The following is a 19,107-nucleotide window of genomic DNA, read 5'->3' as shown; positions in this document are numbered from 1 at the left end:
ACTTTGGTAGTATTAATGAAAGATGAATATTGGGGGGTTTGTGTTTTGTGTTGCTTGTTGGGGGGGGAGTTATTTTACATAGATAAACCTGGTAAATTAATGTCTGAGAATCAAATGTGTTTTCTGGCTGAAATACTAGCCTGTAGTTGCCTTTTCTTTGTGATTGACGTGCTCTTTGGTATAGTAAATCAAATAAGAAGATAAGAAATATGGCAGATTCCTCTTTCATGTAAATAAAAGTGGTAGGGTCCTTCTGTTCTGCTTTTGGCACTCAGAGCCTCAGTACACATGGAGGGCTGCAGAGCCCAGAGCACCTCTCAGCAGGTGGACAACCAGGATTCCTGCTGCTGCTACTACTGTCTTCATTTAGAAGATTAAAAGCTCAAGCTGATGTTTTGTGAAATCTTGTGCAAAAAGTAACAGAGCCAAGAGACAGGGTAACTGCAGCCTCTCTGTGCTTGCACCTGCAAGTGTGTACCCTTACCGGAGGGTGTGGAGGGGAAGTAGATACATCCTCTGTGCGCAGTGCTGTGCTTAGTTTCTGTGATTTGGTCTCCAGATAATGAGATATAGTTAAAAATAAACACTTTTAATTACTATGTAGACCTATGTATTTATAGCCTTATGATCTACTATTGAGTGTCTAAAAAAAGCTGGTTTCTTGGGCTATTCATACAGAAGTTTTCTTCTGGAGGTCCACCAACGATTGCAGGTGGCTGTTTAGGCTAATTCCCCTCACCAGTTAGAAAAGTTCCTCAGTTCTTTCATAAACCGCATCAGGGTTTCAGTGTTAAACTGGTTGCTTTTTGTGGTTTATTTTAATGCTTTTGATGAAGTACTACTTTGCTGTGACCTTTCCCATTCTTTTCTTTGTCCTTGTATTTAGGAAGAAATGTAAACATGACGGAATTTCTGGAGATGTAGACAGATCTTTTATTAAGGAAGTGCTAAAATGAGTAATTTTCTCTGGCGGTTGTTCTCCTTATGTAAAAAGATATTGCAAATGACATTTGGACTCTCCATAAGTGAACTGAGCCTTTAAGTCTTTTTTGGACCTCATACAATGAAAGGCAAATAACTGAACAGTGCTACTATAAATTCTATGATCTTTATATGCTTCAAGGAAGGTATTCCACGTGCTTTACTTGGGTAAAACTCCTCCTGACTTCCTGGGAAACCTTGGCTAGTCAAAATTTGGCATGTGATCATATACTAATATCCTCCTCATAGTAAGCATCACTAAATGATGCCTTCTGAAATTATATCACTCTTTTGGGAGGCCTCACTGATCCCAGGATAGTGATCTTGCTTCTCTTAGAGTGTTGCAAGCCAGACACTTACAAATGGCATTTGAAAAACTGAACAAATTTACCCCTGTGTCTTAAAGTGATTGCAGAATCTTTTTGAAGGCTTATCTTTATGACAGCTTTGTAAATTCAAACCACAGATTGAGAGAATTAGGAAAAAAAAAAAAAAAAAACAAGTTAGAAAAAACAATTTATTAAGTAGTATCATATAAATAACTTGTTACAAAAATCAATTTGCAAAAAGGCAAATTCACTCTGTCTGTGAGAAATTGTTGTTCAAATTGGTTTCTCATTAAATCCTTAAATTTCATTTCCCCCTGCTCCCCACCCCCCAAAAAGAAGCCAGTACAGTGAACAGGAAATATAAGGGAGAGAGTGCACACTTGCCATCTGATCATAACAAATTGCTCATCCACACTGCAGAAGAGGTAATCATTCCAGCATGGGTCTCTTTGCAATACAGGAAAGCTTCTAGGTGTAAATCTCTTGGGTGACAAAAATCTTATCACCCGCAAATGTCCCTCTGTGCTGAGCAGTGACCAGATCCATCCGATGCTGAGGCTCCCTTGGCACAAACAGGGGATGACATCGCGAGAGACTGTGTGGCTGGAGCAAGCCAGCAAGTAAATCTTCACAGATGGTGGCATCAGGTTCAATTTATGCTTGGAAGTATTTTTAATTAAAAAAAAATCAATACCGAAAAGCATTTATTTTAAGGGTTTAAAAATCACAAATCGCAATAGGAGTTTGCCAGATTGATTTCTCTCAGTAACACAGTTAAGATGCACATAGCATTTATTATAAGGCCTTTCTTTTAAGTTTAATTTTTCAAAGCAATGAAATTCACAGAATTAAAACAGTACAGTGATTCTGAAGAGTGTTTTGTGTGTCAAAATCCAGAACAATTTTGTGTTTGCAGTGTTGTTTCTTTGTTATGTTCACCTGAATGCTTAATAATTCTATACATTTGTTTCTTTAATAAACACTAAAGTAATAGATTGTAGAAAACTAAAAGCTTATAGAAAGAGTCTCCAAGTATATTTACATAAATAGTGCAGTCACATAGGAAAGGTCAAAAGCCCACGGGAGTGGAAAGGATTTCTCTATATGCTGGATATATACCTTATTTGTCAAATCACCTTGTGGAAGGAAAAATTTGAAGTTAGCTTTTTTTTTTTTCTCCTTTCTTCTTTTTTCTTTTTTTTTTTTTTTTTAAAGAAAGAAAAAGATACATGCAAAAAAAAAAAAAAAAAAGTAAGAGAAGGTTCTGTAAAAGCTCCTTTGAAATCCGGTGACTCTATGCATAATATGACAGCTTTGTGGCTTTTAAGTGCCATGGGCCTGCGTTGCATATGACTGATTGCCTTTGCCGCCCCCCCCCCATGCAATTCACTTTCTGTTCTTCCTGAAACTCCCAGTTCTCTGAATCTTGTACTCCCTGTAACCCCAGTCATGGCTTTTGGATACCTACTGCTGAATTTTATGAACTCTTCAGGAAAGTGTTTAGTGTATGACAAACACAGGTCTGGTCTGAAATATGTAATATTGCAAAATGATGGGCAGGATCAAGATTGTCTCAGCTGTGTCTAAATAAAACTATTGAGGGGAGAGACTGCCATTAAAACATTGCATTGGCTGCCATGTTTTTCCTTCCTTCTGGAACAATGCATGAGGCTGTAGACATTAAATATGCTTTTGTTCGTCTTCTTTCTTAAGTACAGAAACAATCTCTAAGAAAACAAGCCTTTCTAAAGACTACACTGAAAATAAAAAAGTTGTGGCTTTGACGCTTATTGGAGGCGGCTGTTGTTTCACAGGTCTAGAGGGACTGGAAAAAACATTGCCTTTCACAACTTACGTCACAGTTCATACTCATTGGAAGTAGCATAATGACTGTTAATTTGTCAGCTCTCATTTGACAAGGGACTTCAGACTGCAGTGTTAATTGAAACACAAATGGGCAGGGGACAGTAGCATCCAGTTGGGACAGTGGTCTTCTGAAATCCTTCAATACTACTTATAGCCAAAGGAAACACAGAGAGATTTAAAACAGGTGGTGGCAGGAAGGCTAACATGGTGGTGTTAGCAGTCAGTTACCTGCTCAGAATCACTGTCCATAATTCACCCTGCAGAAGGCCACCAAGATAGATCTGCCACAGAAATTTAACACATTTTAGTAATAATCATGACAAAGGGACTTTCTTTCCTAGAGATTTGCATGGAAATGGCCTGGATTTAATTTGCTTGGTCTGAAAAAGATGATGTCTTTTTTCCCATCCCTGCAAATCTCCCTTTGGCTGCTCTAGGAAACCTGGAAGTGTTAGAAGTGACTATGCACTGTTGCCCCTGCTCAACATGGATAAGTCTGGTTTTGAGACACGACTAGCTTCCAATGGTCATTATTTCCCTTCTATTTATTCATACTGTACATGTGCAGCCACACATTCCCAAAGCCATTTCTCCCCGCTCTATTTCTTTATGACCGCTCTGCTTTTTATGGTACTACAGATATTCAGTTAGTTGGTTTTTGTGGGATTTTTTGCTTGTTTTGTGACAGAGAAATGGAAGTGTTGTGCCTTGTAATGTAGCCTACTACTTCCAAAACTGGATTATTTGAAGGTTGCCTCTTCCATTCACATTTCACAGCTGAGAAATACCTATCCATAGAATGAAGTAAGACCTGATAACTAATGAAATAAAAAATATCAGTAAATTATGTCAGTTTCTTAGGACAAATTTAGAAAATATTGTTGGTAGAGGTGGAGTGTTCCTCTTCTTGTAATCTTTCCCAGCATTTCTTTTACCAGTAATAACAGAAACACATAGACAACTTGTTTTTCTCATGGTTAGACAGTGCCTCCATCTACGTCGGGTTTGGATGGTCCTGTGGCACTGTCAGTAGAGCCCTGTGGAAACCCGCGAATTCCCTTGTTCAGAGCTTGCTTCAAGTTACTGCCTCAGCTCTCTTCCAAGCGCTTGTCTACACAGACAGATGTCCTGGTACAACTGCATTGGAGGCATGAGCTGGTGCATCTCCCCTGCTGCATCTCCCCATACTGGTGCTACTGTGGGATAGAATCATTTTTAACCTGAAATAATAATTCTTCTGGAGTAAAAAAATCCTTTTCCTGGGATAAAGTGGCTTTTTAGGGAGCTGGGATGGTATAACTACTAGAAACCTTATTCCATTTCAGGTGTAGAGATGTTATTGTTCTGCAGTAACAAGGCTGGAAACGTCTCCCATGTAAACACGCCCCTGTTTCGTGTTAAGTCCGCTGAATTCCTTGGTATCTTTTAATAGGTCCCCTGTCGTTAGGTTAGATGCTTTTCCAAATTAAAAGCCCATTGCTCATCTCTCTACCTGGTTTAGCTAAACTTCCTAATAATATTTCTTCTTCTCAAATAGGTGCAGTTGTAAGAAGAGCAGGCTTAAAACAGCCTTGAAACTCACTTCATAGCCCATAGTCTAACACTTGTTTATCTATAAATGACAGTTATAGCGTTGTGTGAAAGCATTGTTAAATACTCATTTCTATCATCTAGCACGCCGGCATGCAACAAGGTGCAAAGAAATACTACTGCAAAGTTTTGTATTCACTGCAATATGGCACTTTCAATATTTAAAATGCAGTACTGATTTTATAAATTGCACTTTGTGGTACTGCTAAGTAAGAAGACTAGACAGAATTGAGCTGCTCTTGCTGTGTGAGAGATGCTAAATCTGTCTAATTTGCAGGAAAAAAAATAGACCTTAAAACCTAGATGCATAAATAATAATTTGGATGCGAGTTTGCCTTGAATTTTCTTAGAAGAATCCATTTGCTATTGAGGCACCATATTTGTGATGACATAACATAATTTTATACATAATATATTTACACAACAGGCATGAGTAGCCACTCTATTATTTACTATGTCACTCAATGGACAAGATAAAATCAGCTTTCAATTCAAAGGAAAAAAAAAAAAAGAAACTTGAGCTTGGACTGCTACTGACAATCACTAAATCAGACAAAATCACTGTACAAACATAGGAAAGTAGTTACAAGGTGATCAGTGATCCTCCTGTCTTGTTATTCCACCCCAAGGAGTGACTAATGCAAGCTGACCTGCAGGGTGGCTCAGCCCTTTCAGGGCGCAAGGTCTGTCTTCAGTCAAGCGATGGCGACTCCCTCTTCCCTGTGAGCCAGGGACGGCTTGCAGAGCCAAATATGTGTGTGGTTTCACAGCCACCTCTGTCATCCCCTCTTCACATGAATCAGTTTCCTTGGGGCCTGAGGAGGGGAAGGAACAGCTCACTGGCTCACTTTGGGCATCCAGCTGGGCTCTGAGCTTGAGGAGATTTGCTCAAGGCAACCCCACATGGTGAAAGGTAGGACAAAGGCGTGCCTCAGGGAGCCATTTGGGAGAGCGCCCTGAGGGTATGCTGTCTCCACTGACTGTATGAGGAGAGCGCCTGAGGTGGGGGACCTGTGGCAGGTGGTGCTGAGCATCTGCTGCTCCTCCATGTATCTGAAATCCAGATGGTCCCTCCTGTGTGCCAGAGCCAGGTTTTGGACAGGTTGCCCCCTGGATGTTCTGATTTCAAGGGAGGCATGAAGGGCTAGACTTTCAAAGGCTTTTATCATCTTAAATTATGGCGGGCCCCTCAGGAGGACATAATAAGGGCCTAGTTGTGCCATTGCCATTGTGACAGGTGCAACAGGTTCAGTCCCCCTAAACAATGGAGTTGGGCACCTCGCTCTGCTGGACTTTGAGAGGCCTCCATCAGTGAGATCGGGGACTCAGGACCCTTTGAAACTCTGGGCTCCTCCACTGTGAAAACCCATTTAATCGATCATGCTGGGCATCTGCAAGCCATTATCTGTCTTGCCATAAGCCTGTAGATGTGCAGTGCTCCCCACTGCGAAGGAGTCCTTCTCAGTCCCAGCTGGGCACCGCAGCATGGCTGGCTCATCCTCTTTGCTGTGAGCCAGTTTGCAAAGCCTGAAATTATATCTAATACTCAGGAATCTTACTGCTCTCTTTATTTAACTGTCTAGGAGTAATGAATTCCAGGGATTAATTTTTAATCCCTTTTAATTTTTTGTTTATATTAACTTTGTTCCCTTTTCTTTATTTTTAGAGTAAATTGGAGCTGTTGTTTAGTTTTCAAACTGATTCACTTAAGATTAGGGGGAGGGGGAAAATAGATCCATGCCTGTAATTCCAGTATTAAATACTGTTTCAAAATGAAATAAATGAGATTAATTATGTATGAAGTATATTTATAAGAAAAAAAAAAAAATTCCTTCTTTCCTTGACCCAGTGCCATGGGCTGTGTCCCTGCTTTGGGATGCAGGGTGGCTTTTAGCTCCTGGAATTGGATATGTCCCATGGCAGCCCCTTAGAGTTTTTTCCAGATAGCCTCTCCTAGATGGCTGGATTTGAAGAACAACAACTGCATGCATTTGACAAACCAACAAAAATACAGAGTGGTGCACAAGCTGTGAAGAAAATTGTTTTGGCCTGAGACTATGGCATCTTCCCTCACACCACCCCTGGACAAAAATTACTTAGCTTGGCAAAGCAGATAAACACACATAGAGAAACTTGTGATTAAAATTTTACCTTTTGGTGAAGTCTTTAACAGCCCTGGCTGAGTAGTTTATTTAAAAAAATGAGTTATAGTTATAAACCCTATTTTTCAGGCCACTGGAATGACAATTGATTCTTGCTTACTTGCACATTCAGGGCTTGAATCCAGAAACAAAAAAAACCAACCACCCAAAAGCATGAGAAATTACCTCCTCTGGCAGAATGCCAGCATTTTCCATCTTTAAAGCATTTTCCAAATGACTTATATAATTCTTGCAATATCCTGATGAGGTAGGCATTATTTCCCTGCTTTACAGATAGCAAAACTGGGCAGAAAGTCAGTTGGGAAGCCACCCTGGGCATCCAGGCAGAGAAGGTCAGGACAAAAAAAGCACTCTTTCCTCCTTTGCAGTTGCTCCTTTTGCCCCAATGGGTGGCAGTCACCTTGAGGCTCTCCTGCACATAACAAGAGGCAGAAGTAGACGGATGTGAGAAGTCTGGCTCTCACCTCCCCAGCACAGTGACCATCACTGAACTGATGTGCAGGTGGAGGCCAAATGAAGAAGTACGAAGAAAAGCACAGTTATGATCTGCTCCTGCTTCCAAGTCATGATCTAATCTGGAGTTGGATTAGATGACTTTCCCCGTATCACAAAGCAAGTCTGGGTTAGAACTGGGAAACCATCTAAGAATTAGATATTGGGGCTACTGACCGCACACACATGCACACACACACATCTCTCCAGCAATGCTAGGTCAGAAGAATATATACATAGCAGTCAATGAACTATATATATATGTGTGTGTTAGTATGATTCAGTGTGTTGGGGACAATGGCAAGTTCTAGAAAAACACTTAGATTTAAATGACCATTAGGCCTTTCTACCCTCCTCATGAGTAAAACGCATGTTTGATGTTTTTTCTCAGCTTACTCATATAATAAACCTTCATTCCATCACCACTACTTTTGACTATAATACATAGGGTAAACTAGGGTACCTCGTTACATTGGGATGTGCAATACACAATTGACAGAGCAGTCGTCTGAGCTGAATAGTCTGACTACAAGTAAAAAGAGCAAGTGAGCTTAAACAGTAATATACTCCAATTTACAATATAAGCAGAACAAGTAAAAATATTGCTCCCCATCTGATCTTTTTTTCCCCCTCCACTACTGCCGTGCCTGTAAGATTGGCTTGGTAAACTGGATGCACTAAAAAATAAGAATTTTGCCTCTTGGAAGCTCATAAAATGATACTAGAAAAAGTTTTCTGACGGCTGATCCACACATACTGCAGTCATTAGACAATTAGAACGGGTAGAACAGAGAACCCTTTCAGACAGCTGTGGAGAAATAGAAAGAAATAACCACTTTACATATCTCAATGCTGTTTCTGAAAATGAGACAAAAAAAAGAAAAGAAAGAAAAAAGGCAACATATTAAGAGTCTTTGTCACTGTCCATTGCGCCATACATATCTGCCAGCTTTTTAAACCGAGGCCCCCAGTCACTGAGGTAATCGTAGTCCTGATCTCCGTCTGTAGTCACCGACTCCAAGGAGCTGAGGGACTCGGCCACAGAACCATTACCTTCATACGCATAGGTTGCTAACGAGTCATACGGGGGTGCCGTTGGATCTGTATCATTTTCCTTTAACCTTTGGTTAATGAAATCTCTGACATCTGTGTTATCTCGCGCTGTTGCAGTCCGCCGTGGCATAAAAAGCGTTTCTGGCACGATGTCTCTGCGTAATTTATTATCGTCTATGGCTTCGGGATTCCTCAGCGTGCCGATATCAAATGCCTGGGTGTCTTCCTCTCCACCACCTTCGTCATTATAACTGACAATGTTGTCTCTGATGTCTTCTTTGGAAATAATCAAAGGCTCTTTTTTCCGCTGCCGTCTCAGTGCTGCAAAAAGCACCACTGTAACTGGAAACAAAAATAACAGGGGAAGAGAAAGGGAAAGGTTAATCCCCAACTCCATTAAAGCCCAGAAGAAATGCTGTGCCTCTGCCCGAATCTGAAGTTTTAAAAGATGTTTTGCAAAACTGCAAATGCGCACGTCAGGTTTTCAGACTGTGCTTGCTCTGCCTCTGAGTACCTTGGGAGATGAAATGGCATGGATATGCACTAGAAGAAAGGAGACGTCAAGCTTTTAAGAAGCCAAGTGGAGTATTTTTTTGTCAGTAGGCACATTTTTACCCAGAGTCATATAGCAATTTTGCTTGCCTTGAGAACACAACTAGTTTCATGAGAGTTGGGAAGGGAGAAACACTTTCTCCAAAATAAGTAACATTAGGTGTTATTTACCTTGAACCCCTGGGATGAGATGCAACTTGTGCTATGGACAAGGCTAGTATGTACTGGGTGGACTGGGGAAAGGTCTATGTGAGAGAACAGAAATAACTAGAGAAAAATTTGGAGAACCTGAAAAAAACACAGTGTCAATTTTGAATGGGTTTCCAGAATAGCGAGCAGTAGAACGATCTGAGAAAGCATAGGAATGATAGTTTTTACATGGAAGGGCTGCTGAAGTATCTCATTAACAAAAAAGGTGTTACACAGCATATGCAAGGATGAGACTTTGATAATTATGTCACATCTCTGATACTTGGGTTTTCTTATTTTGTGCTGAACTTGCAGGCAAAAAAAACCCATTAGAAGATATATGTTAAAGTACATCACCTTTATTTGCACGACAGTGTTCAGCAGTATCTGAGGCCTCCTGATAAGCTGCTAGACTTAGTCAAACTGCAAATAAACCTAGCAAATTACAGGCACTTTTTGTTGCTGCTAAACTTTAAGTTGTGGTTCAGGTCTGCCCAGAGTATTGTTTTTCACTCAGTAGTGGTTGCACATGCAAACCTGCAACCAGCCTGAAAATAGAAAATTATATAGCTGAGTTAATTGAAAATCTGCTTATGGTGCATGGTGGCGTGAGCAGTAATTGACATAAAGTGCTGCTTAGCACACAGAATCAATTATTTTCGATTGACATAAAGCAGGAAATCGTTTAATGTCAGATTTATATTAATGAGCACAGTTGTACTAATGAGTGCAAGACTACCTGCAGCATTAGATTTCTTTTTCTGGTAAGGAACTTGATACAAAGTGATCTCAGCCCTTAGAGGCAATGATACCATGTTTTGAAAAATGAATTTAATGGTGAATTAAGGGTAAGATTGCTATTGTGGGAATCTTTTCTGAAAATGGGATAGTGCTTATTTGGGCAAGCCATGACCATATTGTTAAAGTCTGAGAATCACAACATGGTGTTTGACTCATCACAGGAGAGGGAAATTTTGTTAATAGTAAAGATCAGTATAATTCTGCAGTGGTGATGAGCATGTCCAAGGAAGATACGAGTATGGTAGAAAGAAATGGAATCACTAAGGAAACATTTTCTCCCCTGCTTGACCCTACTGCTATAAAATTGGTCTGACTGCCTTCTTTCCTGGCCAAATACTAAAGGTGACTAATAACATCTCCCTGAGAACTGCCTGTGTTGTATTGTACAGATCTCCCAGATGAATAGACTATGGCTAATGGCTGAGGGACCAATCGTCTCTGCTGTACAAGAGGGGTGGAATCTGAGTGGGAGGAATGTGACAGATGTTGCAAACTGTCCTTATTTTTATAAAAAAATAAATGTTGACCACCTGTAAGTGCTGTAGCCAGAGATCTGTACATCCTCCACACTCAGGATCCAACCTCTTCATAATCACAAGTGCCTGAAAGGGAGGACCCTGCAGCTTTTGAGAGCATTTCAGCATCCTTTTCCAGCAGAACAGAAGCACTGAGATTTGTTTCTCTTCAGTTTAGACATGGGAAGTTAAATGTTTAAAATTTAAAAAAGTTATCTGGCCTCCTTCTATGGTCAACAGAAAGAGACAGACACCTACAAAGGGTGATTAGCCTGGTCCATCTCAGATACCAATAACAGGATGGGATGAATGTCTCTCTACAGGTGCCTGTCTCTTTCCATTGACCAGAGGGTGGAGCCCAGCTGTCTCCCCTTGCTTGGTCACTGCTAACTTTTAGATAACTAAGATTAGATTGGATATGTTCTATACACCATATCTCTAGCAGCCCTCAGAAGGGGAAACAGAATAATACAAATGCAGGATAAGACAAGGATGTCTTTGCTTTGCTCTTGTCCTAGCCTTGGTATAATCACTTGCAGCAATGCAAAATAACTATGAAAGGAACAAAATACTTCCGAGCTACTTACCAAGTAATATAATAATACAGAGAAGAATGGCAATAAGAGCCCCAGTGCTAAGACCAGTAGGATGAACCAAGGCTTCAGCGCTACAGGACAGCATCTTTCCTCGATGGTCACAAGCACATACTCGAATAGTCACCGTTTCAGTGCTGCTTTGGATAGGGTAGTCATTGTCTGATATTACCACTGGCAAGAAGTAGGTACTCATTTCATGCCGGTTATATCTGGTTTTTCGGGTGAAAATCCCTGCTGTGTTGTCTGGAAACACAAAGCATACATTAGATCTTCATCTGAAGACTGAAAGCAAGGATGAAATAATAAAGAAAAGCCTTCCTAGAAATTCACCTCTGTTGTCCTGTAGTGTAAAGTTTGAGCTGCTGGCTGCCTCGGGAGCTAAGGAGAATGAAAACTGATGTCCACTGTAAGAGTCGTCTTTATCAACAGCACTTAATGTTTGTATCAGCTGAAACAATAAGAACAAAATTATCTTCAAAGTCAGCGGACCTTACGCTTAGTTATTTACCCTAGGATTGTAAAGTAATCTTATCGTATTCATTTTTTTCTTCTGCTTTAAGGTATCTGATGCTGCTATGGCGAGCTTAAGACAAGTGATCCATGTGCTGCTGATGCTGTTTAGAATCACCATGTATTCCATGCCATCAGTCAGTAACATAATGAATTTGAAAGTTGGCAGGAAAATTATGTTGAATTCAAGAGCAGGCTTGGGTTGATGCCACTCCAGACGGGTAGGAAACCTTTGCATGTGACAAGCAATAGAGATGAAAGGTGAGACAGTCCAAGCTGACTGTATATTTATCTACCCAAATCTCATGTCACAGGAATTGTTTGGCTGAATCTTCCAAATTATCTGCTACTTTGAACCAGTTAGTAATAGGACTGGCAGAGTGAGAGCTATCGGGCAGGAAATAGTTCTATCACAAAGAGGACCTGTAACAGTTACAGACCTGAAACTGTTTTTGAAGGAGACAGTGGAGGTGCCCAAATAAAGCAGAGAATCACAGAATGAAAATGAATCAGGGATAACAAGGTGCAGTACAGAAAACAACAGTGTAAAACATACTGTCACATTAGCTGCAAGAATACTAAGCATAATCAGAAACTGTGCAGCCACTGTTTAATCTAATTTTGCAAAACTGACAGTTTGATGCAATGCGAAGTACACCTCTTGATGAGGTGATGCAAGAGTAGTAGCAAAACTCAATTAATTTGGAATATTTTCTTACTACAGACAACACACCTGTTCTGCCTTTGCATTTTCACAGACGAAGGTCTCATAAAACATGGCAAACTCCGGAGCATTGTCATTTACATCCAAAACCTTAATGAACACTGGGACACGGCTGCTTTGTTTTGGGTTGTCTGAAATGATAAAACCAGAAAGAACAGAGATTTTATTTAGCCCAGCTACTGATTCAGTGCAGGAGAAGAAAAGGACAGACTTACGGGCACATTGCCTTAATTCTTCTCACTCACAACACACCACTTATATTCTGTTTATTTCTGGGGAATGCATTATGGGGTTAATCCACAAAATCATGCTGTGTTATCATTATTCTGATTCTGTGTAAGCTATACAGATAAGATTGGGTAAGAGTCCAGTATTTACAAATTCATTTGAACACTCCAAGTATGATTATGAATGTATGTGTGATATATATATATAGATAAAAATATGATACTGGAATTAAATGAAATCTATTTATTAATGATACAGTTTGGTGGCAACACAGTTTCTAGAACATATTCCTTTCCTTAACTCTGAAACAGGAAGACTGAAGAGTCTTGAAGATGGGATTGAGTGGTTATTTTCCTCTTCACCTGTAATATATGATATTCTGTCCCCTACAAATGTCATGACACAGTTCCTTAAGCTACCATGATTACCATTTTGTTATATAAATAGTAACTGTGGCTGTGATCACAGATATTTTCTAATCTGTTATGAATTGACTTGGCTGATATTCTAGAGTTACCACTAAAATGTATCAGCTGAAGAACATAAGCACTATATAGAATCTGCAGATCCCTGTATGTAAACATTTTTTTTCCCTATAAGGACTGCATAGTGTCAAGAGATTGAATTTGGCAAGGATATTGCCGAGCACAAAATACTGATGAAAATATTGTCATCTTTCTATATGAAAATGAAAACATTTGGAAATGCACCACATTGTATATACCATTCCTTTTCCTGTTGGACCATTCCTTTTCCTGTTGGGGGGAGACAGGCTTTAGTCATGAAGATACACAAAATAAGGAAGAAAGGCAACAGGCAGCAACCTTGCCTAGGAGCCATGAATGGTGAAATAGGCAAGACTGTGAGGCAAAAAGTGACATCACAATAACCATCGACTCCTAAAAGGTACAAGACCTGTCCCCAAACCAATTTGTCATCACCAGTCAAAAGGAAACCAAGAGACATTGCCAGGACTTGGTCTGTGTCTTTTGTGCTCCATATTACACAAAAATTATCTAGACCAGGTCACCCAGACATACCTACCTCAGTGCCTGGGAGTATGTGGGTGTGGGAATGCGAGAGTGAAATCTATGAAGGAATGAGTGTGATGATTGAAATTAGTTTAATTTAAAATAAATACCACCCCCCTCCCTTTCATGAGGCCTCACACTGAGTTTTGCTACATTAATTTTCTACCCATGTTAATATAATTTATTAATGCATTTTAACCTATGATTCAAGTGAAAAAAATAGTGCAATAAAATATAGCAGATCTAAGACTCTATGCTTCTACAAGCATTCATTATAGTAGCTTGTTGGGTTAGGCTTTAATAAAAGTCCCATTACTGTGTTTATCATACTATTATAAATTTGAAAATGCCTTCTCCAAAATTGGCACTGTATATTTATATTACAGAGCTCAGTCATTTGGATAAAATATTGTACTTTAAAGCTCCACAGTCCCACTGAAGTTAATATGATTCCATTAAGCATAAACCACTTTCTAATATGAACCATTGGGCTAAATTCATTCAATGTATAAAATAACAGTTTATGTATAATATAGACTAGACTGAATTCTATGCTAAAATACATCAATACAAATGTTGAATTTTTATAATAGGCAGAAATCAAAGGTATTCATTTGAAGTCGCAGGACTATTGGCGAGACTATTTTATAAGGGCATACCTTTCTAATAAATACATTCAAATATAGTGGCAAATGTATTTCTTCTCTCGAGAATTACAATTGTTTTCTTTCCTGCTTTTTGAACCATGAACTAGATATTTTCATTTAATTTCTAGGCACTTAAAATTCTCAGAATTTAAAATGATACTGTAATAAATAGAAGCTTCATAAAACCTCTATGCTCTATGGACATGGGCCTTTTTTTCTGATTTATTGGAAATGTAAGTTGAAATATATGTATGCATCTTTAAGTCTTTTTTTGTCATCTTTCAAATTATTTTTGTAAATTAATTGATGTAGGTTAATTTGTTTGCATTATCCTTTAATTATTTCTGGGCTCCATCTCCAAAAAAAAATCTCCACAGACTCAACAAACTGCTTAAATCTATTCATCTCTACAGTGGTATGTTTTCTGTTGAGCCAGCAACAAAACTGTTTTGTTTTGTTTTGTTTTGTTTTCTGAATACAGCCTCAAAGTTCTGCCAATGTTTGATTTACCCTTAAGTGTTAAGTAAAGAATATTTAAAAATACCCTGGGAATTCTCTCAGGTAAATCAGCTGTAATTCTGCAGCTGTGAATCAGTAGCCCTGTGTACTGAGTTTTATTGCCAGTTTGCCTGCTGACTATGGCAGATGTACTGACCCAGTGTTTCACCAACTATTTGTTTGCAACATTCACAGCATGATTCTTCGGGCTGCTGAGCAACTGTAGCTCATAATGGTGAAAAAGAACATTAAAAAATGGAGCTATCTACACTTACTGATCATTCTAGACAATTAAAGGCAAAACAACTTCTATATTTTAATTTTTTGTTCTACTGTAAAATGAAATCAAGAACAGTCATCACTGAAAGGTGTTTCTCTTTATGACTTTTTTTTTTTTTTTTACATTTTATATCAAAGGGAACACCATCTGAAAGTGCATCCTGCCTGTAACTTGACTGGATATTTCTTTTAGATTACGTCAGTGAAATATACCTGGAGTTTGATGTGATGGTATGTCACTGACAGCAGCAGTGATTAGCTAGAATTTAGTGGAATGGGACTTCAGCTAGCCTTGCTAGAAATGACTGATTTTGGCTAGGAGCATTAAGCAGTGGTGCTTTCCAGTCTAGTCTCTTGAGGCTAAAATTAGTGAGGTAGCCTGGATCAGACCAAGGCTTGTTTAAACAGTAGCTGCATTTCAACCAAGAAAATTGCCTTTGGAAGGCATCTACCCCAGTTATGCCAAATTTGGTCTAGGCTCAGTGAAGCACAGCCTGGGAAGTATCTTGTGGCAGCCTGGAAGGATTTGGACTAAAGAGGAACAGTAATTAAGATGGAAGCCTGTGTCAGACACAAAAGGTTTAGTTGAGAGGGTTTGGCCAGTAGAAGGTCTGTCCTTAGGGGAGGAGGCAAGGAACTAAATGAGTATTTCATATAGATGCTAAGTTGGTTTTCAGAGAGCATTCAATTTTCTATACTGTATATTATTTCAGCTCCACTGGGATCAATACAAGTGTGCTTCTTAAATGTTCTTGCTATTCTTTCCTTTTTAGGTGTTTATTTTTCCCTTTCCCTTTTACCCAGGAGCTCAGTCTGTAATGTACAACTCTTGACCCTAGATTACTCCTTCAAAGACTTAATAGAAACACAAACACCTGACTAACAGTCAGTCAGAAGTCAGTGTTTGATATGCTGAAACCACATATCTAGCATTAAAAGGTGCAAACTTTCAAGAGAGGGAGAAAACTATTAAGAAACATAATTCCTGTAGGCTCTAGCCCACCTCTCTTTTACATAACCCCGTCTGCTTGCCTCAATAGTATTGTTTCACATCAGTTTTCAGTTTTGAAAAGACCTACAGAATAAAGAAAGCTGGAGTCAAGTACTCCTTAGTTACACTCCTCACTGTTCAGCAGCTGATTGAGCCATATACGCATACACACAACATAAGAAAGTAGAGCTTATATCGTCTAAGATTATGTTTAAAAAAAAAAAACAAACCCAAAACATTTAGCCTCTGAGTTGCCCAAAGACTTTGTGACAGTCTCAGAACTGGTGTTTATATTAGATCTATCTACCATTCCACCGTGCTTCACAATCACAGTCACTGTGACTCTGCAAAAGCAAATAGAATTGCCTTCCCTAATATTTTGGCATGACACATGCTTATAGTTAATGTATTAAAATAAAGAGGACTGTTTATTAAGGCCACCTAGCATACATGTCTTTATCTAGATCCCTGGCATTTCTGCTCCTAAAATCAACAAAACTAGTATTATCACAAGATTACTTCTTCTGAGCAACCCTAAACTGACAGACTGATTTGTAACTAGCTCATAATTTCAAAGGATGTGAAAGAAGTTAAAAACGGGAATCCTTAAAACTGATTCCAGTCTGGGCACCTAGCTCAGCCCAGTCACCTCAGTCTTACTTGAAAACATCCAGCCTGTGCCATATTCAGTCTGGATCACACCGAATTCAGCCATGGAATGCAGTTTGGCTTTAAACCATCCTATTTGCTGCATGCCAATTTCAGAATTCAACAATCATGTTCAAAATTAAAAATGGCTATTACTGATTAGAAAACACAGAATTGTTACCTTTCCTCCCTGCTCAGCTAAGTTACCTCTTCATGAACTGTGTCCCTAGTAAACACAAAACTGCAGACCCCCTCTTGCAGAGTTTCTGCTTCTTCATTAGTATTGAGCGGACTATCCATATAACCTGACATCTGTCCAGCCGTGCTTTTCACACGCTCAGCTAGAAGGCTAAATTCATTACATCAGGGACAGCAGTGGTATTTAGGTTTGACTTACTGATCTCTGCTGCTATTACTGTAATGTTGTGCCATAGCAGTGTTTCCCGGTCAAGGGGTTTTGAAGTAAATATCGAACCATTTCCTGAATTGATGTTGAATACTCTGTCCATATCAGTGTGTCGATCTACAGAGTACCTGCAAATACAGAGACAGGGGTTAGGATAATGCTTTCCTTTTAGTTTCTATGTTCTTAAACCATTTTCTAAGACTAGACATCAAACAGCTAGTAAATGGGGTTGCCTTTTGTTTTCAGCAGAGGCTTCAGAGTCTTTATATACTCACACAAAGAGCTAGTTCTGAGCTACTGGATAATGACACATTTGATTTAGAAGGTGGAGCATTGTCACTGAATAAATGAATTACTGCAGAATTTACATACCTCTGAGAATCATCAAAGCTTTGTTTTTAGTGAGAAATGTGAAGTCTGTGTCCTGAAAGATATGAAGTTTATTTTAAGGCTGAGTTGGCTTTCCCATTATAAAACCCTCTTTTTATGGTTTGATATCTCAACTGTTCCAAATAATTTCTGATATAAAATTTGTCAGCTGGGGTGCATTTCTGCCTCTCACTTCCCAGTGTTTAAAAAGACTGCTCCCCAAAAACAAGTCAGTACAGAACAGAGATTCATTATTCCATAGTACGTATCACGTAAAGGTTTGCTGTAATTGTAGTTTTAATAACTAACATGCCCAGCCCTGCTTGATGGTATCTAGATGTGAAAATGAATGCTAACAAGCTCTGGAGGAGCTCAGAGCCTACATATGGATTCAAATTTTCAATCTGAACTTTTGCTTTTTCTGCTGAACTGAATCCAACTTTAAAAGCGGAGCTCCCCAGTTCACAGGAGAGGGTGCTACCACCCGGATCCAAATGCTGTGACTTGGTCTCATCTCTCATGAAGAGAAAATTCTTGCATAAATTATGGGGGTTTTGAAAGAAATATGTCTCTGATGTTGCTAAAGCAAGAATGCAATTGCATTATTCTGCTCTGCTTTCAAGCCCAAATGTGTGCTGATGTACAATCCAGGACAGAGCCTTAGGAAGCCCAGTGTGGTCCCTTGGTCTCCTTGCAGGCCACGTCGATGGAGACAAGGCAGCTACTGCTGTCCCTTGTGTCCAGACAAGGGTAAAGCTACGGCTGAGCTGGTATGCAGTCAGATGAAAACTGGGCCAGGAGAATGACTGGCAGAGTTTACTGCCACTACAGAATTGAGGGGAATGCAGAGGCTGAAGAAAAATTTCTGTTCCCTGCTCTGCCCTAGGAGCAGCTGTGTGACATGTCCCTTATTCTGCACAGATTTCCCAGTGCCTGTGCAGTGTCTCTTAACTTCTGAGAAAGATCTTGCATGGAAGAAGGAGGGAATAGAAGAGTCCAGTTGAAACATGTGATTCTGACAAAGGTTTAAAATGAACTAACTTGCTAATTATCTTGTAAATACATTTTTTTTCTTCTTTGCAAGTAAAAAAATGGGATACAACATCCACAGCAAATTAGAACAGTCTTATTCTAAAATAAGAATTTTAGCGTAGCCTGCCTTCCGAAACAAAACTATAGCAAGTAAGTATTAATTACTTGCACTAAACTGTTTTTCTTTTTCCACATTAAATTCCTGTGGAAACAACCACAGGAGATTCAAAGGTACTGGCACAAAAAGGTAACTTTTTTTGGTAGGACTTGCATAAGCACACCTTGCTAGTTTTTCAAGAGCTGATTTAGTTTTTATTCGTTGCTGTCACTTGACGAACAGCACCACAATTTCAGCTGCGTGAAGTCAGCTGTGGTGTCACTAATCTAGTTCCTTTATGCAGCATTGTAATGTTACCATCAGCTAGAAAAGAATATGTGAGAAGGTCTGTAATACGCAGCGCTGACTGATGGGACAGCTCCAGCAAGCTGTGTTGTTTTGTCCAAATCTAAATAGTACATGTGAATTTGTTGACTTAGCTGAAATGTTTGATGGAAACAAGTTTATACAAACCGGTCTGACTCTCTTATATTTTGACAAAGTAAGTATTTCATATGGTA

The 19,107-nt window shown here is 39.3% G+C and overlaps 1 protein-coding gene across 2 annotated transcripts in view; it reads right to left on the bottom strand.

Moving 5' to 3' along the window:
- Positions 1-1,484: 1,484 nt before the first annotated feature.
- The window catches only part of LOC104021865 (cadherin-6), a 109,369-nt gene continuing 91,746 nt past the window's right edge, over positions 1,485-19,107 (bottom strand). For both annotated transcript variants that reach the window (XM_087761349.1, XM_087761345.1), the window contains 5 exons: positions 17,080-17,216; positions 12,370-12,491; positions 11,457-11,574; positions 11,118-11,369; positions 1,485-8,815 (listed from right to left, as the gene is read on the bottom strand). In XM_087761349.1, coding sequence (XP_087617475.1) covers positions 8,325-8,815; positions 11,118-11,369; positions 11,457-11,574; positions 12,370-12,491; positions 17,080-17,216 — 1,120 coding nt within the window. In that variant the 3' untranslated portion in view covers positions 1,485-8,324. The remainder of the gene's footprint in view (positions 8,816-11,117; positions 11,370-11,456; positions 11,575-12,369; positions 12,492-17,079; positions 17,217-19,107) is intronic.

Source organism: Nipponia nippon, unplaced genomic scaffold (assembly GCF_047370975.1).
Source record: "Nipponia nippon isolate SJK-2023a ecotype South Korea unplaced genomic scaffold, ASM4737097v1 scaffold_1, whole genome shotgun sequence".
In the NCBI taxonomy this organism is placed as follows: domain Eukaryota; kingdom Metazoa; phylum Chordata; class Aves; order Pelecaniformes; family Threskiornithidae; genus Nipponia; species Nipponia nippon.
This window is presented reverse-complemented; position numbering and strand designations above follow the sequence as displayed.